The sequence below is a fragment of the Mya arenaria genome, chromosome 12 (genome assembly GCF_026914265.1).
Source record: "Mya arenaria isolate MELC-2E11 chromosome 12, ASM2691426v1".
In the NCBI taxonomy this organism is placed as follows: domain Eukaryota; kingdom Metazoa; phylum Mollusca; class Bivalvia; order Myida; family Myidae; genus Mya; species Mya arenaria.
In genome coordinates, this window is record NC_069133.1 from 10,920,533 (window position 1) to 10,943,481 (window position 22,949).

Sequence of the window (22,949 nt, forward strand, 5' to 3'; positions counted from 1 at the left end):
GTGAAAATTTTATATAAAAAAAATGCAAAATTAAAACTATACTGCATTTTGATTTTGATTCGTTATAATTTTAATCCACAAACCTGCCGATGACTTCCTGTGTTCCGGCTTCGGTGCCTGTTTTGTTGGGTTCCTCTTCGGCACATGTTTTTGGTGTTGTTTACTATCGTGAGCATGCTTAGCTTGCGGTTTCGAAGTTGTCTCGGTAGGAGTTCTATGTTGCCCTTGCTTTGACGTATCCTTTGTTTTCCTAGGCGATTGCGATTTCTTTGGTTTGAAAGATTCTTTGCCTTTTTGTTTGGAAGGACCATTCTCGTAGTCAGACGTTAACTTCGAAGCTTCACCAACAAACTCAGGAGCATGCGCAGATGCATTACTCTGTCCTGTTGGAACTTTTTCGAGTTCCTGAGCAGGAATGTGTGGTTGATCACTAGTATTCGAACTGTTGAACTGCAGACTGGTTGGATAATTCTGTGCATACGGAGGATAATATTGGTAAGGATAATATTCCGGTGGTAAACTTGGTGCCTGATAATGAGCATTTGGCGTGAATGGTTGCTGTCCTGGATAAAGTTGCCAATATAGCTGCGGATCATACTGTTGTCCCGCTTGCATTCCATATTGCCCTTGATAAGCGTTGGCATCATATCCAGCAGCAGGCTGATACCCTTGAGTGTATGTGTAGTTACTGTAATTACCACATTCTACACTTGTTGTCATTATATCTGCTTGTGTTTCACTTTCTTCTGACTGGTCGACCCTAACTTGATCAACTGGGAACGGCTTGGTATCATCTGGGGTTGGTGTATTGGCATGTTGTGATGCCAATGACTTAAGCTCCTCAAGGACTGCTTGTGACTTAGGAGGAGGTGGTGGGGGTGGCGTTTGGTTGTCCTCAAATGCACCATATAGATGATTCTTTTGTTCACCATCATGTGTCGAAATGTCTGCAACACCGCTCTTCACTATATAGTCTTGAAACGTCGTTGGGCGGACAACAGGTGGTGGTTTCTGAGCAGCTGTACCCATTTCCTCTTGTTTCGGTGTCTCCTTAAATCTTCCTGTGGGTTTAACTTCCTTGGTCTCTTTCAGATGGGAGGGACGCATTTCTTTTACCTCATCTTTATCAACAGGTAGAGATTGGTTAAAACAAACACCTTCAGAAGATAAAGGTGTGGAACGTTCCATTGATGGACATTGGTCTGGCACAGCAATGGTTTCTTCGACAATTTGACTGTTGTCGACGATCTGACTGTTTTCGACGATTTGACTGTTTTCGTCACTATCAGATTTTGATAGTATTGAAAAACTGCCTGATGACTGAGACGAAATGCCCTCTTTACCTTCTTCAATATTTTCGTCAATAGTTTGTGGTATTATTGACCATAACATATCTGAAGAGCCAACTGAACTAGACATACTAGAATAGGCTTGTTGAGGCTGAATGATGGTCCCACTGCCAATAATTTCGATAGACGGAAACATTTCATCGAATTCAGTTGCAGCATTTGTTTTCGGCATTTCTTCAGTGACATCATCAACTTTGTTATCGTCGGAGTCAATGTCGCCTTTTTCTTCAAAGTGCTCAAGCGGTTGCATTGACTGAAACATTTCGATATCGTCCCCCTCGTTACAATCCTTAAAACTGTCATCATCAGACGAATCAGCACTTTCTTCTGCTAGGCCAGTGTCTTGTATCTCTGTTTGCAATTCATTGGTTCCCATTTCATTTTCCTTCCTTTCAAATGTCTGCTTTATTTCGTCAGGATCTGTTTGCAATTCATTGGTTCCCATTCCATTTTCTTTACTTTCAAATGTCTGCTTTGTTTCGTCAGGAGGATCTGTTTGCAGTTCATTGGTTCCCATTTCATTTTCCTTCCTTTCAAATGTCTGCTTTATTTCGTCAGGATCTGTTTGCAATTCATTGGTTCCCATTCCATTTTCCTTACTTTCAAATGTCTGCTTTGTTTCGTCAGGAGGATCTGTTTGCAATTCATTGGTTCCCATTTCATTTTCCTTACTTTCAGATGTCTGCTTTGTTTCGTCAGGATCTGGTGTCACGGATGAAACGGGCGGCTCGCCTAGTTCAATTTCTTTTTCAGTATTATCAGTTTCTTCCTCTGTTGTATCAATAACGTGTGAAACTAATTCTGCAGTTTCCATACTTTTAACTTGTTCATCTTTTGAGTCAGCTACAGAAGGTACTGATACTTCCTTTTCTGTCAATTGGATAACGCCTTCAGAATTTACACCATCTTTGTCAGACTGAACTTGTGAAATGATCTCTGTTATGGAGTTTTCCTCAGAACCGGCTTCCTTTTCATCTATGTCATCAGTTCGGACATTTACAGTATCATCCGTCATTTGGACCGATCCAAAATCAACGGCTGTAATATCTTCATCAAACTCCGAATCATTTAATTTTGAACGATCTACACTTTCTTGTATGTTTGCCTCATCCCTCATATCCACATCACTTTCTAATTTCACCCCAAGAAATTCTTTATCCACATCGGTCCCTTCATCTGTGTTTGTTGTACTCACAATTTCGGATTGGAATAGTTCGTCTTCTTTGCTCAATATAACAAAACTTTCCATTGGAATATCCGACTGAAGAGGCTGTTCCACAACATCCGGAGGCGGAGCATCAGCAAAAAGTGATTTGGTAAAGTCATTCTTAAACACCATTTTCGCTGATTGCTCGTCATCCGAGTCAACTGAAAGTACTGTCGCTTTAGTCTCGATCGTGTCCTCTGTGAGGGTTGGCGTTATCGATTCTGAAACTACTAGGGACTTGGAAGGTCTGGGGGGCACAGGAGGCCGAGAGCCCTTATTCCCAGACTCGTTCGTTTCTGGTGTCATTGTAGCTCCAATGATTGAACAATCTTCTGAAACTGAGTGCCGCTGTTGCATTGAATCGGGCATGCAAGCTACGACTGACGGTTCTGTTATTGCTTCAAACATGCTGATTCTGTTTTTGACACTTAGTCTGTTTGTCTCGCTTCGAGACACTGCGCTGTCCTCTGATTGTTCCGTATTTTGATTGTCGTTTGACTGTTGGTCTATGCTTTGTACAATGCTTGCGTCCATACTTGGTCTAAAATCGAGATTAACTGAGTCAGTATCTAATGTGCTCACGTCATACATGCCTAACAACTACGCTATTACCTAAATCATTTCAACTAAAGTACTTCATTAATACAACATATATGTATGAGAAGAAAGAAAAAAAGTGTTGTGATATGGCGGCATTTAATAAAATGATGGAATGATTTAAATCTGAAAAAATTACTCATCTTATATGTTTCTGAAACCTTGTTTTATGTAAGTTACTTGTATTTGCCCGGAACGTGGTATCCCTTGAACACGTTGAGGACGGACTTCCCTGTGGGTCGCTCACCCTCCCACGGCCCCTCCCCCTCGGAGCCCGAACTGCTGTAAGCGAACTCTTCCTCGTTCCCGCTACCGCTAGGACGGGACATACTTCATGTCTGAAGTAACATGAATGTTTTAGCCAATGCAGGTTATTGGGTTTTATAATCGCTAATGTAATGCATGTATTGTTGATGTTGTTGTTGTTGTTGTTGTTGATGATGTTGTTGTTGTTGTTGTTGATGATGATGAGGATGTTGATGAGGATGATGATGATGATGATGATGATGATGTTGTTGTTGTTGTTGATGTTGTTGTTGTTGTTGACGTTGTTCTTGTTGTTAGTGATGCTGTTGTTGTTGTTAAGCATTATTGTTAAGCATCCGCTTAAACTGGGCATACTACTATTACATGGTTCGCCCAATCAATTGAGCATATATTGTCTTGTTTCTGGTACCGATATAATACATGTTACCTGGATTTGTTAATACATGGTTTGCAAAAATAACATGTACGGGAACGGGAACTTGTGGGCGTCTTTTTGTACCCAACATCATCATGGTATGTGCCCTATATGTGCACAAAGTACATGTTTTGAATAGCATGTAGGACATGTCGATATCACGAGAAAAAGATATGAATTTGATAACAGTGAGTCGACGCGTACAAGTTTAGAGAGTAATTTTGCAAACGACTTTTAAACTCAACTGCAACTATTACTTCTTCGTTTAGCTAGACGTTCACGTGTTCTTGTACTCGTCGTTTTCTGGAACCTCTCTAATAGTATTTCAAATACAAGTAAATGCTTGAAATACAAGTAAATGCTTGAAAAACATCTCAATGTTTGAAAAACAACTGAATGTTTAAAAACAACAACTGAATGTTATAATTACAACTCAATGTTTGAAATACAACTCAATGTTTGAAATACAACTCAATGTTTGAAATACAACTGACGCTTCACGAATGCTATGGTGCAAATAAAATGCAATGCTACCTGGTGAAAAAATAATTAAATAATTCCTTATGTTATTTGTTCCTAAACGACTTTCACTAAATACTTTATAAAACGATGTTTAAAATACACTGAAATAATACTTTATCAGATGTCAAATAGATACATGGGTACATGTGTTTAACTATGTTATGATAACAGTAGTGTTTAGGAAAAACAGTGTCATCACAAACAATTTCGAAAAATCCAGTGATCGCATGTAATGATTAACTTCCTTTTGTCGTATTTCAAATATTTATATTAAAAATCCACATTTATATTCGATATAATTCATATAAATACAAAATATAAAACAAACTCAGTTTAAAAAGAAGCTAGAAAAAAACATCATGTGAAACGATCACTTCGATTGACTTTAATCATTCAAACTCTTTGTTAAGCGTTTTCAGAAAATGAAACGAAACTAATCGAATGTTTGGAATAGCGCCAATTGACATATAAAGAGGTGTGTTCTATATTATGACATGACAAAACAGTTGTTGACTATATTTATCATGCACGTATTCTGTGCCATAGAACCTAACTGCCATCAGAAAAAGTTACAATTTTTGAAAACCCTGAAAAGATGTTACCATAGTTATATATATACATATATATCAGGCTCTTTTTTCGCTTTTATTTCAACGCAATTACTTTGTTTGCATTGTTCGGAAATATATTTAATTTGCACCAGCGCTGAAATGAATGCTGTGTTTACAGCAGTATGCTTCCTTTACAGCATGATGAAATGTAAATGTGATACGAACTTAGGAAGTTTCGGTGTAGAAGCCTAAAAACGCGGTTAAGAATACAACCTACATTTACACCCAATGAAATTGCATATGAGCAATCATTAAGTATCGCGGGTGTTAAAAGGTCCGTCCACTGACACTCATCTGATACACACTCCCGGCGTTAGATTTTACATTGACCATGTGTCAGCCAATTTTTTTCTATATCAGTTAGATGACCTGAATAAAATATTAATGATTAAGAAGGGCTCGTTTGCTAAGCTCACTCCGAAAATTCTTAATCATTTAATATATGAATTCATGTCATCTTACTATTATTTAAAACTGAATCATCTCATATAAATAACCTAGTTACTTCGGCGAACATAGACGTATATCGACTTACATTGGGTACCTGTGTTGTCGGCAAATACTAAAATTCCCGAAATGACCCTTTATCGTTGTAGCAGTAACTCAAATGCGTTATTATAATGCGCAATTTAAAAAAAAACAGAAAGGGCAATTAAAATTAGTTTTAAGCATAGCGTAGCGTATCACGTGTTTATGCGTTCGGCACGAATTCTACAAACCATTACACCAATTATTAACCGAAACGGCAGAAAAATGTATAAATACGTCGACGCACGATACTGATAACGTTAATTCATGCTAAAAAGCAGAAACCATGGTTGCAAACATGACTTCTCCAATTGAATACATGTAGGTCAAAAATTAACCATAACAAATACATTATATTGTAAAAATGTTCATCTTTTAACAATATTGGCTTCCAAATAAATGGTTAAAAGATAATAATTACCCGATGCAAAAGCATAAATACCCAGTTACAAAATGATGATTATCCGTGCCTTCAAATATATGGAATGTTATTGTACGGGAGTGATGTTGGGCGAGGCAAATGCTTGTTGTTGTTAAGCCTGCCGTAAACCTTTCGGGGTCAAAATCATTAATACCCCGGCTCGAAGATGTTCTGAAATGGTCGAGCTATTTTAACCTACAATACCAAGTAACTATAAAATGCAGCGCAGGAAACTAAGATCTGAAATAAGTATAAATCTACTTCAAGGTTCACAAAAAGATAACTCAAAAAGATAACTAACAAAATAGTCTAATCTTCATATATGCCTTCTACATGCATTGTATTACAAAAATACAAAGATAAACAAGTTTAAAGGGTAATATTGATTTACAATCGTGTGATGGGGTAAGAAAATCCTCGTGCGGCTGTTTAAAAGTTATCAAGGTTGTTTCGTTTTCCATATATGTAGAACAACAACGGTATGTTTACATTATGATTAGGACGAGATGTTGTAAAGAGAGATAGAGAAATGATAATTGTTTGTACAATTGTAGGATCGTAATATATCGATCTTGTACTAAAACAAGCATTTTTCCTTTTATTAAATGCATAAAAAGGATTTTAAATGGCGGTTTATTTAATATATTCAGAGAAGCGTGAACGTAATGTCATTTCGGAAATGACGTCATTGAAATTGTATCCTAGCACCGTGCGCGCTGAGGTTTGATTTGATAGTGAGAGCGGGCTAAAATTGAAAACAATAAAACATAACAAATTGTTATTTCACTGTCTTCAATGAACAGTGAATTATCATTCTCATTTCTCTAATAAATCTCTGTAAACAACCGAAAAAAAACATGCCAATTAAAGTATGTCTTTAAGGCATATATAGTTCACAGAAAAATCGGATGGTCCCAAAATGTGTTCATAGTATTCGCAGATAATGCATTGTTACGAAAATACTTGGCATTCAACTCATTATCCATGGCATTTTTCCACGTACAATGCATTCAATATAGTTTTAATTTACTTTCTTAGACCTGCACGTTTTCTTCTCTTTGCTTAGCCTTTTCCACAATGGAACTATTGTAAGTCATGCTATTCGCTACATGTAGTGTTGTTGACCATGCTCTAATCTATGTATTATCTAATGCAATAGTAAAATTACTTGTTATACAAACCCATTAATCAACCATTATCATAATCAATGATGTTTTTGACCATACATGTATATCATTGCCTCGCCCAACAATAATCATGCGGTGCCTGCGCGACCATAAAACACGCATTTAAAGAAAAAATGTTACCACTGTCATTTATGTCAGCGCTGATGGAACTAATTCACAATGATAACCAATATTAAATAAGTAATCATTTTCCTATAATTAAACAAAACAGCCATTCACGTATTAAATTTCAGTTACATTGAAAACGAAAGTAGACGTACGTTTCTGGTTAAAAAAATACTTGTACAGTATTGAAATTATCGTAGTTACACCTTTGATCATTCATTGATTTAATTATAACGAATGTAAAAAAACCATACTTGTTCTGTCTAAAAGCACTCACTCTATTTTTCCCTTTTCTTGAATGTTCAGTCGGATTGTTCTTTCGATTTGCTTCCTGGTTTTTACGTCGTTTGTGCGCATGCGTGAAGTTTTCAACTTTCGTTTTCAGCATGGTTCCCAGCCTTATATGAACAATTGATTTTAAAGTTAATAACCAGTCATGTCAACACACAACACAAATACAACTTGCAACTATAATTCGATAAAGCAAACCGTTCAACAGAAAAATGGGATTGTTTGATATAAAATTCAAAAGTTTCCGTTTAACATTGTGGTTTGTGTCATCAATCAGTGCATATGGTATGTTTTATCTTACATTAACTAAATTACCATGAATACGGACAGATCATTTTCGGACAAACAAATTATATATTTTAAGTTCAGTATTGTTTCTTATATGATTCTTCCTTGAAGTTGGTTGTTCACCATAATGTGCTTCAATGTAAACTATTATGTACTCCTGCTTTGTAACATAATCAACTGCTTTACTATATCAACGAGACCCTAGTCCACCTAAATGGCCGTCAACGGGTCTTTTGATTATTTTTTTTCTATGGCAGACTCTTGACGTCCACCATCCCAGCAAAAAGTAGCGAACGGTCCTTGCGCAGAGAATCCTTGTGCCCACAATTTTGCAATTATCTCCCGTTTCAAATTTAAATTTCTACGAAAATATTATTGCCTACTATTAAACACATCTTTATTTATGTCATTATGTAAAAAAAAACATGTTCAGTTATCATAAAACACTTAAATGTGTCAATTGTTTATCAAGAATCCCGATATCTGTTAATCTAGGACAAATCTGACTGGTTGTGTACATGTATAACAGTATTCGTGACCCAGAATATATTTATGTGAAAAAAACGACTAAATTTAATCCAGTTTAGATCACTGTCGGGTAAATATTGAACAACTTTGTCATCTTTATATTCTTTCACCCTGTGTTAAATAGTAGAGAGTTGTAGTGTTTAAGGGATACATAAGAAATGTCAAATCAATAAAAAAAGTATCCCTGATCGCTCATTATTGTAGCTTTAGTAGATCCGTGCCTACAATGGCTACATTGTAAGTCTTAAGTATAATGTAGCCACTAAAATGCGCATTAAGGGAACTTTTTTAACTTTTGGACAGTTATTATTTTCCCTTAGAGTCGCCAAAACAAAAAAATTGTCAAAGACTAAACGGCTGTTCATATGGACTAATGTATAATGTACTGTTACTAAGCCAAAATTTTAAGGGATGATGAGTTTTCTGACAGGGAACCTTTTTATCATTTGGAATTTTAATGTTTGCCTGTAATGAGTCTTCCGATACTAAGAACTGTAAAAAGTCTCCTGGTGGTTATCTAAATAATTATAATACTACATAATGGACTCGGGCTGACACTGACTGAGTGACGTTTTCAGGGAATTATTCAACTGATGCATAGGTTGCCTTGATGCGCATTACTGTAATGTTGATGTTCTGTAAGGAAAGCATTTTAAAGCTCAACTATGTTTGTTATGTTTTTTTAGCCAAAGGGGTGCCGACACCAAATTTGTATGAAGATACATGATGTGATGTGTAATGCACCAGTCAAATGTAACCACGGCCCCCCTAGGTCCGGGGGTATACCAGGGATAGCCAGGGAAATGGGTCGTGGTTTTACCTGCCAGGTGGCCCCGCAGTGCCAAGTGAATGCAGTGGTTTTGTTTTCACTTCAAAAATAGCAGAGAATGGGGGCATTTGGCGGGGATTTTACCAACAGTTTGTTCCCAATTTTACCCGGGATCTGCTGGACCGAATGTCCCTGCTATTCCCCGGACCTGGGGGTCGTGGTTACATTTGACTGGTGCATAAAATGGATGTAATTCATCAAGTCACAACATTAGACTTTATTTTTTAAAGACAGGGATTCTACTGATCCCATTAATAAGTTTACCATATCAAAAACTGCAAAAAATATCTACTGACATTTATTTGGCACAGAAAATTATCAAATATCAAAATCAGTTAGCCTATTCTTTATAATTGCAGGTTGGATGTTAGTGGAATTTGGCAACGTACTGTCCTACGGACCACAAGCAGTAAAACACAAGAATGACCTTACAGAGCGACTTGTATCGGTAAGAACTGAATAATGGAGTAACCCTTCTCCCCTTTGGCATACCGAATACTCCTCTTTTTTCTATCATAATGTTAAGTAACAATTATAATTTAAGTATTTGATGGGTCTGTGTACCAACAGAATAATGCCAAATCTTGAGTTTCTTCACAAAATCCTTAAATTTATAAGCCCCTGAATACTGCATACAAAAAAGGGGGATTACACCCTCCAGAATTAAGCCAACTTTTCAGCATTGTGTCATTGTGTATGTGACACATTACAAGATGATATACCTGATACGAAGAGCTACACTAAATTTATGTTTTATTGACATTTTTATAACTTCAGATATGTAATTTTTAGAGTGAAACAAGACACTCTGGAACAATCATATTCAGTTACTAATTTATAATGTACACTCAATTTTACAGCACTTCAATGTAACCAATATCTTGAAGCAGAACAGAAACATTTTGTTGATAATTATTGCTCATAAAGAGAATAATTTCTTTAAGTTACTGAATTATTTAGGTAAAAAAATATTTGAAATCATGTTTGATAAACATAAAATATTCTGTTTACCTAAATAATTCTATAACTTAAAGAAATTATTCTCTTTATGAGCAATAATTATCCATAAATTAAATATAATACAACAAAAAATGCCTTTAGTTTTCAGAAAGGTTTGCAGCCAAGCGAGCTCCCTGGTGTGTGCCAGGTGGCAGCAAAGCTCCAGCTATCACACTTTTCCAGAAGACGGTAGATGATTATATTTATATAACTGTTTTGATTGTCTTATTCTTGTCTTTTTACCTGACAACATTCTTCCCAATGCACTAGCTTGTATTGCTGTTTTAATGAATGATGATTACCGGTAAAATATGAAACATTATCATTTTTTATGTAGTGATACAATTTGTATAACAATATTTTTTTTAGCTGCTGTTCTACACAATGGATGGACAGACTCCACTGTTTTATGAGAGTCATGTGACAGACAGACGAGGGCAGAGCCATGGGTTCACGAGCATGTTTCCCCTCGGGACGCTTTACCAATTGACTCTTGAATGGAAGCAGGGCCCTGCAATACTGAGACACCACTTTCAGTTTTCAACAACTGTTGAGGAGGAGCAATTCTTTGTTTATTCACACACTGCTTATATAGAACATGCAAACAAAACTGGAGAACAAATCAAACCATCAACAATACCTGCGTACATATTTCCTGTAGGGACGAGTTATTTTAAGAATTTTATTAAATTTGAGCCTGAATCTAAATATAGCTACAACTATATGGGCGTGGATAATAGTTTATCAGATGAACCGGGTGAGGTAAAAGATGCACCATCAAAAGATGAATATATATCCAAAGAGAGCACATTCCAATCTCATAGTCTTAACTCCGGACAATTTTCTGTGATGTCATATAATATATGGAATATGAATTCCAAACCAGCCACATCTAATAGTTACACCAAGCGAATGAATCGTGTGAAGAATGTAAGTAAATTGCACCAGACATATTTAGTAATACTGAAATAGTAGAATAATTTATCTGTTTACTTTACCACTGTGAACAAAAACAAAAAATTCTGCACATCCGATATCTTATATACCCAGACGCCAAAAAAGTGCTGGCTTTTAGATGGAAATCAAGCATTACTGGTGTAAGGGTCGTCAAGTTCCTATGTCCTGACTTTATGAGTAATAAAGCTTCATTTTCATGGAATTGTGGTATAATATCGACAAAGAAAAGGGTTTCAGACGTGGACCAAAATTGGGACTATATTAACATAAATTAGATTCATTGAGTACCATCATATATCTTTTCCTCATCTCAATGATGGACATGCGTCCATGTTTTGCAGGTGCTGCTGGGGGCGCGGCCAGATGTAGTTTGTATACAGGAAGTGCGGTATGCCGAGGGGATGGGTGGGGACATGGGGCCCGCACAGGTTGCCACTGTGGCAGACTGGTTACAGGAATATCAGGTTGAATGCCAATTTCACTTAAATTTGCTGTTAAGTATATACTAAATTCAATAATTATTATACCATAATGATAAAAATAATATATTCTTCTTCACAATCCATGTTTCTTTTAAAAATGGAATTCTTATGTTACAGCAAATGAAAAATTAACATTGCTTGCAACAAAACTGAAGTAGATACAATATCCAACACAGTGTTGGATCAATCACTATAATTTCAGTTTGAGCTGTGAGCAAGGCACAATATTAAACTAATATCGACTATAATTTTCACAACAATGATGCGTTCACCTGTCAGGATACTTTGTTTATATTTCATTCCTAGTATAGAGTATTTCACTGTATAGTGTTCATTTACTGTAGAATGTTCATCGCTGTATAGTGTACATCACTGTAAAGTGTACATCACTGTATAGTGTTTATCACTATAATAATACTATATATCAGTAATATACCCTATACTAGGAATGAAACATAAACAAAGTATCCTGACAAAGTATTTTTTTTATATGGTGTATTTCTACTGTTTAGTATACATCACTGTATAGTGTATATTGCTGTATCATGTATATCTCTGAATATTATTACTGCATAGTGCACTGTATAGTGTATATTGCTGCATAGTTTACGTCACTGTACAGTGTATATCGCGACTTGTGCACTGCTGTATAGTGAACATCGCTGTAAAGAATATCATTGTATAGTGTAAATCCCTTTATGGTGTACATCCTTAATAGTGCTCATTACTGTATATTGTTTATTGCTGTAAAGTTCACATCCCTGTTTATTAAACATCACTGTGTATAATGCTGTTTAGTGTTTAACTCTTAATTCTATATCGCTCGCTGTTAAGTTTATATCCCTGTATAGTGTACATTGCTGTATGGTGTATATTGCTGCATAGTGTACATCACTGTATGGTGTGCATTGCTGTATAGTGTTTATCGCTGCATAGTGTACATTGCTGTATAGTGTATATCGCTGCATAGTGTACATTGTTGTATAGTGTCCATTGCTGTATAGTGTATATCGCTGCATAGCGTACATTGCTGTATAGTGTATATCGCTGCATAGCGTACATTGCTGTATAGTGTATATCGCTGCATAGCGTACATTGCTGTATAGTGTATATCGCTGTATCTTGTACATCACTGTATAGTATATATCACTGTATAGTGTATATCGCTGCATAGTGTACATTGTTGTATAGTGTCCATTACTGTAAAGTGTATATCGCTGCAAAGTGTATATCGCTGTATAGTGTACATCACTTTATAGTATAGAGCACTGTTTAGTGTATACATAAATAAAATAATTATTGAAAATAATAATAGATTATTCTTCACAACCCATGTTTCTTTGACGAAAAGAATCCTTATATAAAATCAAAACATTTGTAGTTTGTGTACGAGCCTGCCCAGATGCAGCCTAACACGATCCAGGACGGACGGACGGAGGAGGGCGTGGCCATATTCTCCCGCTACCCCATTGTGCACACACAGACTTACATGCTGTTCATGTAAGCAACATTTCTATCCTTTCTGAGCACAATATGAAGACAGCTCAGTGCTTAGCTTATTATCCCCAGCCGAATCGAAGGTCTTAGGATGGGGATATTGTATTTGATGGTGTCTTTCTGTTCGTCACTCCATCCATGGGCATTAACAAATGTGTATATAGTTGGTACTAGAGGGTACTAATTCCTTTATTACGTAAAGGACATAACTTTGTTAAGTTATTCTTATTTCTCAGTAGGGATGAGTGGGTATATTTTTATTATGGGAGTAATGGGAAAATACCTTATGAAGGATGATATGCGAGAATGTCCATCCTTTTGTCTGTCCGTCTGTTACATTTTTCTGGCTGGAACCATATCGTGGTACAGATTGGTCAGATGATGTTCAAACTTAATCAGAATGTCCCCCTTCATAACATTTTGACCGCTTGTAAATGTGGGTCCCATGGGGTTAAAAAACAAAGTAAAATCTTTTGAACACTCGTGAGACATAACATTTGGCCCAACTTTATCTAAAAGTTTTCCTTGTTCAACTCTTGGATTAATTTGAAACTAGGTAAAGTGGTGTCAAAAACAAGGTCGTTAGGTTAAATCTTAGAAAAACAATTAAGGGGTTATATTTATGTTTGGAACACACTAGAGACACTAGATTTGGTCCAATATTCATGAAACTTTATCAGACTGTAAGGAACATACTAGAGGCAACATGACTGGTCATATATGTATTTGATTTAATCAGAATGTTTTTCTTTGATAACTTCAATGACTAGTTTGAAACTTGGGCATATAAGGTCAGAAACTAGGTCACTAGGTCAATTCTTTCAAAAATCATGTCTGAAAACTAACATTGGTATTGATTGGTCAAACTTCGTTCAAACTGATGTCAAAATGTTGCCCTTTATGTCATCTAATTAGAGTTGAAAAAGTGGGTCACATGGGGTCAAAAACGAGGTAATTAGGTCAAATCTTAATGAAAGTTTGTAAACAAACAGAGGCAATATATCCCCTCCATTCTTTATGAATTTGCCTCCATGAATTCTTGGCCTAGTTTGAAACTATGTCACATGAGGTCACAAACTAGGTCATCGGGTCAAATCTTGGAAACAACACCTTTGAGGCTATATGTTTGCAATATTTTTCGTCCATCTGACCTTCATGAAATCTCTTTAGTTCTAAGCAGGGTAATGTGGGGTCAAAATACAGGTAAAATCTAAACGATTATAGTAAATGCTACTCTATATATGATATTCTTTTATTTCAAACAGTTGCAGCCAACACACTAGCGGCTATATTCTTGCAATGTTTCTTTTTCAATATGTGGCTGTGATAAAATCTTTTTTTAGTTTAAAACTTGGTCAAATTCTAGGTTACTATGTCAATTCTTAATGTTGTATTATATGTGATTTTTGTTTATTTCAAATAGTTGCTAACATAATCATATCTCATATTCAATATTTATAACAGTCCATCACTCTGCATCCTATTGCATGTTTTGATCGGAATATTTTACCCACATGATTTCCATGCCATCTACTTTTCCTAATCTGGCAGACAATATCAATTCTTTTCATTGTTATAATCTTAAATACCTTATAAACTCAACAGTTAGTTTTGCTGACAATATGACTGAAACATTTACAATAATGCTCATCACTTCTAAGCAGTTTGTAAACATTAATGAAACAATATGTAAATTTGAATTGAATTGGGGATTTAGAAGTCCTTTTAACAATTGACGCTTCTTATTTTTACAGTAACAGAAGTAATAGCGCTGATACTCACCAAAGAATCCTCTTACGTGCAGATATATACATACCAATTACTGGGGTGGTGAGTTACATACATTTAATTTGAATCTAGGTATTGAAGTAATCATTTATATTTAGTAGATTTTTTATGTAATTATATTAAAAAAATACAAACCACTCATTATAATGTCAGGAGGTCCGAAGTGCTCTGTGCTATTTCTTATATTATACTGCATTTTATAAATGTAGCTTGGAACTTTAAAAGGAGGTCTTTTCTGGATGGAAAGACATCTCATTCTGTATAACGTGCACATTTTAATTCAGACCACAGTCTTGTTTAGACTGGTACTCTTAAAATATATCTTTGGTGAAGTCTTCTCAGCGGTTACACAACTCGTCTTCAGCAAGCCTTATAAAAAAATAGTGTCTGGTTTATATTTAAAGGCCTGCTTAACTAGATGGTGAAAATTATACTGTTTAGAGGCCCACTGTCTCTTATAAGTAAAGAAGGAACATAATATCATATTATTATTATTAGGTGTGATATAGTTGCAATAGTTTACTTGCTGATTTTCAGCTTGTCAGAAGTCTATTTTTCTTGAGTATCTATCTATAAAGGATAGCTAATGTGCTTCAACAATCATAACCCATAGTTAACATTGACCTTTTCCTCATCTTATCCGGTTTATCGAACATTACTCATGGTTGAACACAGCAAAATTATTCGTTTTCAAACTGTATCGATGGTTTTGTTAGTCTTCGCTTTTTATTTGATTTCAAAGGAACACGTTCATTACTTGTTTTACCACATACACCATTTGCCCCCTGTAGGTACATGTGTTGACCACACACCTGTCCCTGAGTCACGAGGCACGGGAGGCGTCCGTCCGTCAGATCTTGGAGATCGTCAGTCAACTTCCAGGCCCGGCTGTCTTCGCTGGCGACCTGAACGCCGAGCCGCATGAGCCTGCTATGACGTAAGTAGAGAACAGACTTGACTGATGTTTCTCTTATATACTTAGGTATGTCTACTCTTGCAAATTGAATACTACAGAATGTCGAATTGATTCAAAGTATAGCTTATTGTCAACAGCGAAACCATCTTTGTATTTCCCCAGCATTCAAATAGGGTCTGCTTTCTCATAAGTGAGAATATATTATTGTAAAGTGCTATGGAGCTATTTCTGTTAGTGTATGTTTCGTTCTGCAGGTATCTGAGGGGTTTTCGATCCCAAGAAACCAAATTCCAGGACATCTGGCTTCACTCATATCCAGAAGATAAGGGCTTTACTTTCAATGCGCTCGAGCCCAACCTTACAAAGCGGGTAAGACATTGATGTGTTGTCTGTTAAAGTTCTTATAATGACACTTTCTTCAGTGTTTTGTTACACACCTTGCAAGATAAATTAATGTATTCAAACATATATCTTTCTTAACATAATGGAAGTAATGCTGTCAGAAGTAGTAATAGTATATTGTATATATCTTGTTTGATTAGTAGTATAGTAGGCATACAATCAAAGTGTGATACGTTCAAGTTCTTACTTTTTTCTGTATACCTTTTTAGCTCCACTGGCCGAAGGCCATGGAGCTTATGTCGTCACAGATTGTCCGTCGTGAGTGCGTGCGTGCGTGCGTAAACTTTTACTTTAAACGACATCTCCTCTGAAACTGATTAGCGGATTTTGACAAAACTTAATAAGAATGTTCCTTTGGTGGTCCTTTACCAAAATTGCTCAAATGGTTCCGGTCCATTGCACAATATGGCCGCCAGAGCTAAAAATAGCAAAATCTTTAAACGACATCTCCTCTGAAACGGTTCGGCAGATTTTGATGAAACTTGACAGTAATGTTCCTTGGGTGGTCCTTTATTAAAATTGCTCAAATGGTTCTGGTCCATTGCACAATATGGCCGCCACAGCTAAAAATAGCAAAATCTTTAAACGACATCTCCTCTGAAACGGATAGGCAGATTTTGATGAAACTTGACAGAATTGTTCCTTGGGTGGTCCTTAACCAAAATTGCTCAAATGGTTCCGGTCCGCTGCACAACATGGCTGCCAGGGCAAAAAAATAGAAAAACCTTTAAAGAACATCTTCTCAGAAACCGATGATCAGATTTTGATGAAACTTAACAGAAATGTTCCTTGGATGGTCCTTTATCAAATTTGCTTCAATGGTTTCGGTCCACTGCACAAGATGGCCCCCAGAGGTAAAAATAGAAAAACCTTTAAACGACTTCTCCTCAGAAACCGATGATCGTATTGCAATGAAACTTGACAGAAATGTTACTTGGGTAGTCCTTAACCAAAATAGCCCAAACAGTTCTGGTCTGCTGCACAACATGGGCACCAGAGCTAAGAATAGAAAAAAACGTTAAACTACATCTTCTCAGAAACCGATTATCAGATTTTGATGAAACTGTACATAAATGTTCATCGGGATGCCCTTTAACCAAAATTGCCCAAATGGTTCCCGTCCGCTGCACAACATGGCTGCGAGAGTTAAAAATAGAAAAACCTTTAAGGACTTCTCGTCCGCAGTCTTCACGAAAAACATTTTAACCTACTAGCCAGTTGGACTAGCATAATGGCATATTTTACTAGTCCGAATGACAATCTAGTAGTCCGACTATTTTGCCACATTATAAAACTGTATGCTTGAGGTAAATACCTATTTCAATTGAGCAGCTTGCAGTTTGAGTAAACATTTCTTTATTATGATGCTCATGCAGTGATAGGGAGTGACATCCTTCTGTTGGGAATAGTGCTCCTTGTTTTTCAGAACCTATGGTTACTATGTAAAAACAAAAGGCATCTTGCTTGAATAGACTGTAATAATATCAACATGGTTAGAAAAGAAATGCCATGCTTTAATAGCTTTGATTACATTTTACTACTGAATTACTTCCCTTTAATAGAAAAAAAAATAATGTCTTAATTTTTCACGTATAGCATCTTTAAATAATTTTTAAACAATAATAATTTATGAGTAAACATATAAGCATAAAGTTCTCACAAAAAGATCAATTTAAAAACCTTACATTTATACATAGGAAAGTATATATAGACTGAACATTAATTTTCGTTTAAGTGACATTCTGAAAGTTTATGAAACAGCTATTTTAAGTAACTTAAATGGCCGAAAAGTGTAAGTGAAACACCAAGTCTATTCTATCTCGTCAGTTCTTGTTCAGGTTAGATATTTGCTTCATAATCTATTGAGATTAAATGTTAACCGATGATCAGATTTTGATGAAACTTGACAGAAATGTTCCTTGGGTGGTCATTAACCATAATTTGTTAAATGGTTCCAGTCCACTGCACACCATGGCTGCCAGAGCTAAAAAATAAAAAAAACTTTATACGACTTGTCGTCGAAACCGATGACCTTTTTTCGATAAAACTTGACAGAAATGTTTGTTTGGTGCTCCTTTACTCAAATTGCCCAAATCATTTCGGTCCACTGCACAACATGGCAGCCAGAGCTATTAAAGTAAAAAATTTTTTTAAATAACTTCTCCTCAAAAATTGATGATTGTATTTCTATGAAACTTGACGAAAATGTTCGTTAGGTGGTCTTTGCTTGAACCTTTTGGCCAGTGGAGCACAGGCACTGATGTGCCTCTTGTTTTGGCTATTAAAGACGCTTTGTCGATGTTAATCTTTAAAAAAATTGATTAATTCTGATAATCATAATGTTAAAATTATGTTAGTATGCCTTCACAAAAATGGGGAGGGGTGCAGATACATTTGCCATTGTCCGTCCATGAGTCAATGGGTCCCGGCCAACCTATGTCCATTAGTCTGTGATTTTGTAATTATAAGGCGAACTTGTGTCTCTCAAGACTCCAAAAGTATGTTACCTAGAGTCATGAAACATTATGGGAATGTTAATGAGGTGATGTAATTGTGCACCTGGGGTTTTGTTTCATGCTGCACTTAGTAATACAAGAGTTATGGCCCTTGAATTAGCAAAAAATGGCATTTCTGGATTTGTGTCACTTAAAACACCAAAATTATATTACCTGGAATCATAAAATCTTAGGGGAATGTTTATGGGGTGGTGAAGTTTTGCATCTTGCGTTTTATTTCCCTTTGCACTTAGTAAAACTAGAGTTATGGCCCTTGAATTAGTAAACATTCAATTTGGCATTTCTGGAATTGTGACGCTCGAAACTCCGAAACTATTTTACTTTGAGTCATGAAATCTTAGGGCAATGTTTAGAAGATGTGCATCTGGTGTTTCGTTTCCCGCTGCACGTAGTAAAACCAGAGTTATGGCCCTTGAATAAGCAAAATGCCATTTCTGGAATTTAGTTGCTTAAAACTCAAAAACTATTTTACCTAGAGTCATAAAACCTTAGGGGAATGTAAAGGAGTTGATGAAGTTGTGTATCTGGGGTTTCGTTTTCCGCTGCACTTAGTGAAACTAGAGTTATGGCCCTTGAATTGGCATTTCTGGACATGGGTTGCTTAAATCTTCAAGACTACATTGCATAGAGTCATGCAACCTTAGGGAAATGATAATGTGGTGATGAAGTTGTGTACCTGGGGTTTCTTTTTCTGTTGCACTTAGTAAAACCAGAGTTTGGCCCTTGAATTTGCAAAGATTGGCATTTTGGACTTGAGGTGCTCATAACTTCAAAAAAAATCACCAGGAGTCAACAAACCTTGGCGGAATGTTACTTATAATTTGGTGATGAAGTTTTGCACCTGGGGTTTCGTTTCCCACTGCTCTTAGTTTGTGGAACTCGTAATTTTGATGCACATTTTTGGAGAATGGATAAAAAGATTGTCCCAAATGCAACATATGGGGGCATCCGTGTCCTATGGACACATTTCTAGTTGGTAACATAGATACCCTTGCCCTTGTTTTCAGATTGACTACATTTTCCTGAAATCTGACCAGGGCTGCTGTACTGTTGAAGAAATCAAAGTCTTAGACGATGGAAAAAGAGGGTATGTAGGAGATTTCGTGCACTTAGTTGATACTGACCCTTCTTTGCAACAAATAAAAATGACGCCATAGTGTACATGTACCTCAAGTAACGGTGAAAAAGGATAATAGATTGAAGATAATTGTTTTATTTCGATGTAACATTGAAAAGAATCACTGATTGACCAAAAAAATCCATATCACGAGTGAGGAAGCTAACATTTAAGAAAAATTGTCGATAAATTTGCGTTAATTGGAATATGGCGTGAGATACATTACATTGTGTCGTCATTGAAGAAATAACATTGCATAGTGAACTCATGTCTACATTACTTTTATAAAGCAACACAATAACTGAACCGTTTAAAAGCAGTGAAATAATAATAGTTAAGATAACATGATTTTCCACCGAAAAGCATAATAGAAAAGTTTCATTTATTACTTAATTAAGGCATTTCACATTTTCATAATACATGTATATGTGTTGTAAACAGTAGAATAATCACCTGGCATATAAACTTGTAAATATAATGAGATTATCTAGACTTAGCTACTACTTCGAACATATGAGCGATTTTCACACGGCAATACATAATCGGTGCCGATGTAAACAATCGGTATGACGACATGAAATTTAATGTAATGTAAGACGTCATAACAGACTAAAATGGAAACTTGTGTCGTTCGAAACATCGGATCACTCGAGCTTTAAGCTCCGACCCCTGGCGTCCTCGAGCTATCGCAGTTTTATTATAGTAACCGAATAAGTGCTTATGGTGGTATTGCCAGATCTAAGCACCAGAGGCATATTCCATTTTGCCGGTAATGTGTAAGCTTATTTATACTTGCACTCGGGCCTTGCCCTTTGGCGAGTGCTCTGATAAGATTGTTAGTCATTTTATGTCTTATGGAGCATAGTGCACAGACAGAATGTTACCCTGGTTAGAGCTACCCTGGTTCATTTAAATGCACCAGTGTATAGCACTGGCACTCAGGACCCACATTTAACGTCACTCCCGGAAGACGATTTGTGTTTTTTAGTGATGCGGCGAGAAATCGAACCTGCGACCCCTGGATTGACAGTCAAGTGTGTTACAACTAGACAATGGAAACGCCTTTTGCCTTTACTACTAAATATGTATACAGTCGAAACCTGTTGGCTCGATATCGCTTGGCTTGATTTCCTCTTTGGCTCGATCTGGATGTCAAATACCCATTTTTTTAAAATCTATTTAAGCCTTCTCGCTTGACTCGATATTCGCGAGGCTTGAAGTAGTTTGGCCTGTCCATGGGATACCGATCTAATGGGTTTTAACTGTATAGTATTTAATAACCAATGTAAATCTAATTGAAGTTTAAGAGTAAAATCTGAGTGTTTTGATTGGTCTAAAAAAATATCAGGTTAATAAACTGAATGAAATCACTGAAGCATATCTCAGGATATGGACTATGTTGAACACTGCCCCTGGTCCCTCAAATTCATCAGTACTGCATGCTTCCAACAAAACAGTTCACATGAGCCTACAGCTATTGGCCTAATTGAACAATTGAAGTATGAACTTAATTGGAAACGCTAAAACCATAGGCGGCAGTTGCGTTGACATGACCGCCCCTATGGCCACACCCCCTCCTTAAAAACAGTTATTTTTTTCAAGACCAAAATTAATTGAATTATTTTGGGGGATTTTTTTATATATCTTTAGCTCGACTATTCGAAAAATATGAAGAGCTATATACTATCACCCAAGCGTCGGCGTCTGCGTCACACCTTGGTTAAGGTTTTGCATGCACTCACACATAGGTTAATATCTCAGCAACTACTTGAGGTATTGCATTGAGACTTTATACAGTGGTACTCAACCTTCCAACCTGCTTCATTAACCAAGTAAGAAAACTTTAATTTGCATTTAATGCAAATAATAGGCCTTTATTATTCAACTTAGAAATTCTTGTTATGGTTTTGTGTGCAAGCACACATAGGTTAATATCTCAGCAACTACTTGAGGTATTGCATTAAAACTTTATACAGTGGTACTCAACCTTCCACCCTGCTTAATTAACCAAGTTGGATAACTCTAGTTTGCATTTAATGCAAATATTAGGCCTTTATTATTTGACTTAAAAATTCTGGTTAAGGTTTTGCGTGCAAGCACACATAGGTTAATATCTCAGCAACTACTTGAGGTATTGCATAGAGACTTGATACAATGGTACTCAACCATCCAACCTACTTAATTAACCAAGTTAGATAACTCTAGTTTGCAATTAATGAAAATAATTGCCCATTTTTATTCAACTAAGATATTCTAGTTAAGGTTTTGTGTGCAAGCACACAAAGGTTAACATCTCAACAACTACGTGAGGTATTGCATTAAGACTTTATACAATGGTACTCAACCATCCAACCTACTTAATTAACCAAGTTAGATAACTCTAGTTTGCATTATATTCAAATAATGGCCCCTTTTTTAGACATATAAAATTCTGGTTAAGGTTTTGCTTGTTACCACTTTTAAGTCAATACCTCAGTGAATACATCATGTATTGCATTGAAACCTTACACACATGCTCCCAACCATTTAACCTTCTTCTTTAATTAAGAAAGATAACTCTATCTTTTATATTATATAATTTTTGCCTCTTTATTATGCGACTAAATTCTGGTTAAGGTCTTGCATGTTAGCATACATAGGATAATATCTCAGCAATTACTTGATGTATTGCATTGAGACTTTATACAATGGTATTCAACCACCCAACGTAATTGAAAAACCAAGTTAGATAACTGTATTTTGCAAATAATGGCCCTTTATTATTAGACTAAAAAACTCTGGTTAAAATGTTCCATGTTAAAACATTTATGTTAATATCTCAGCACATCATGTATTGCATTGAAATCTAATCTAACAGTGATCCATGCATGTTTCGCCAAAACTTTTCATTCCTTACACTGAAAAGCGGCGGAATAGTCGAGCGCGCTGTCTCTGTGACAGCTCTTGTTATGGTTTATATTAAGGCTTTTGTGAATCCATTCAATATCTTGATGGTCCTATATTTCAGGGCATCAGCAGCCTCGGACCACGTTCCTGTCCTGGCCAGATTCTCACCGCATAAATCAAACGTCTCTTGACACATATTTTTTTATGTTATATTTATTTAATAAATTGTCGAAATTAAACATTT

The 22,949-nt window shown here is 36.1% G+C and overlaps 2 protein-coding genes across 4 annotated transcripts in view; one reads left to right on the forward strand and one right to left on the reverse strand.

The window, feature by feature from the left end:
- LOC128211284 (protein mono-ADP-ribosyltransferase PARP14-like) overlaps positions 1 to 7,562 on the reverse strand; it is a 33,399-nt gene extending 25,837 nt beyond the window's left edge. The window contains exons 1-3 of one of the 3 annotated variants that reach the window (XM_052915902.1): positions 7,487 to 7,562; positions 3,334 to 3,491; positions 84 to 3,097 (exon numbers count right to left, since the gene is read on the reverse strand). In XM_052915902.1, the coding sequence (XP_052771862.1) occupies positions 84 to 3,097; positions 3,334 to 3,482 (3,163 nt within the window). In that variant the 5' untranslated portion in view covers positions 3,483 to 3,491; positions 7,487 to 7,562. Of the gene's footprint in view, positions 1 to 83; positions 3,098 to 3,333; positions 3,492 to 7,224; positions 7,244 to 7,463 lie in introns of those variants that run through there. The other 2 variants (XM_052915903.1, XM_052915901.1) reach the window with 2 other exon arrangements.
- Positions 7,563 to 7,638: 76 nt separating this feature from the next.
- LOC128210289 (uncharacterized) lies at positions 7,639 to 22,944 on the forward strand. The gene is made up of 11 exons (XM_052914547.1): positions 7,639 to 7,785; positions 9,505 to 9,593; positions 10,247 to 10,333; positions 10,514 to 11,074; positions 11,443 to 11,565; positions 12,965 to 13,083; positions 14,835 to 14,910; positions 15,660 to 15,805; positions 16,039 to 16,153; positions 19,710 to 19,789; positions 22,827 to 22,944. The coding sequence occupies exons 1-11, from the start codon at positions 7,713 to 7,715 to the stop codon at positions 22,894 to 22,896; spliced, it is 1,539 nt and encodes a 512-aa protein (XP_052770507.1). The 5' UTR covers positions 7,639 to 7,712; the 3' UTR covers positions 22,897 to 22,944.
- The last annotated feature ends 5 nt before the right edge of the window (positions 22,945 to 22,949 follow it).

Excerpts from the sequence above, each read along its gene's own strand:
- LOC128210289 (XM_052914547.1), top strand. The coding sequence starts at position 7,713 with ATGGGATTGTTTGATATAAAATTCAAAAGTTTCCGTTTAACATTGTGG. Across the intron at positions 9,594-10,246 it reads TTACAGAGCGACTTGTATCG|TTTTCAGAAAGGTTTGCAGC; the intron begins GTAAGAACTGAA and ends AAATGCCTTTAG. Across the intron at positions 16,154-19,709 it reads AGCCCAACCTTACAAAGCGG|ATTGACTACATTTTCCTGAA; the intron begins GTAAGACATTGA and ends CCTTGTTTTCAG.